This window comes from Eimeria tenella, genomic scaffold, assembly GCF_000499545.2.
Source record: "Eimeria tenella Houghton genomic scaffold, Eth_scaff1957, whole genome shotgun sequence".
In the NCBI taxonomy this organism is placed as follows: Eukaryota; Apicomplexa; class Conoidasida; order Eucoccidiorida; family Eimeriidae; genus Eimeria; species Eimeria tenella.
In genome coordinates, this window is record NW_013541799.1 from 5722 (window position 1) to 6140 (window position 419).

Here is a 419-nt window from a genome sequence, read left to right on the forward strand (position 1 = left end):
CAGCAGCAGGACCTCATCGTCGTCGTTGTCGAACTTGGGGAGGGGCAGCTTGATTCTGGGGAGTACAGACACCCCGAGGTTCTGGACTTCGAAGTCTGCTGGAGACGATCCCAGGTAGGGAACGACGATCCCAACTCCATCGGGCCCCAAGTCCTGCTGCTGCTGCTGCTGCTGCTGCTGCTGCTGCTGGGGGACGCAGCAGCGCGTGAAGGGGGGCAGCAGCACGCCGGCGCCCACAACGACGCCCGGGCCAAGGAGACAGCCCGGGGAGACAGTTGCTGCTGCTTTGATGCAGCAGTTAGCAGCAACAAAAGAGTGTTTTAAGGAGACATTGTCTCCGACGCAAACCCCCGACAGCAGCACGCAACCCTCGATGCTGCTGCTGCTGCCGATGCTGCAGCAGCGCCCCACAAAACTGT

The 419-nt window shown here is 61.8% G+C and overlaps 1 protein-coding gene across 1 annotated transcript in view; it reads right to left on the reverse strand.

Annotated features, from left to right (window-relative positions):
• ETH_00042955 (cytochrome c oxidase, putative) overlaps nucleotides 1–335 on the reverse strand; it is a gene marked incomplete at both ends in the record, with an annotated part of 1781 nt that extends 1446 nt beyond the window's left edge. Inside the window, one exon of the mRNA XM_013374137.1 lies at nucleotides 13–335. Within this exon, the coding sequence (XP_013229591.1) occupies nucleotides 13–335 (323 nt within the window). The remainder of the gene's footprint in view (nucleotides 1–12) is intronic.
• Nucleotides 336–419: the final 84 nt, after the last annotated feature.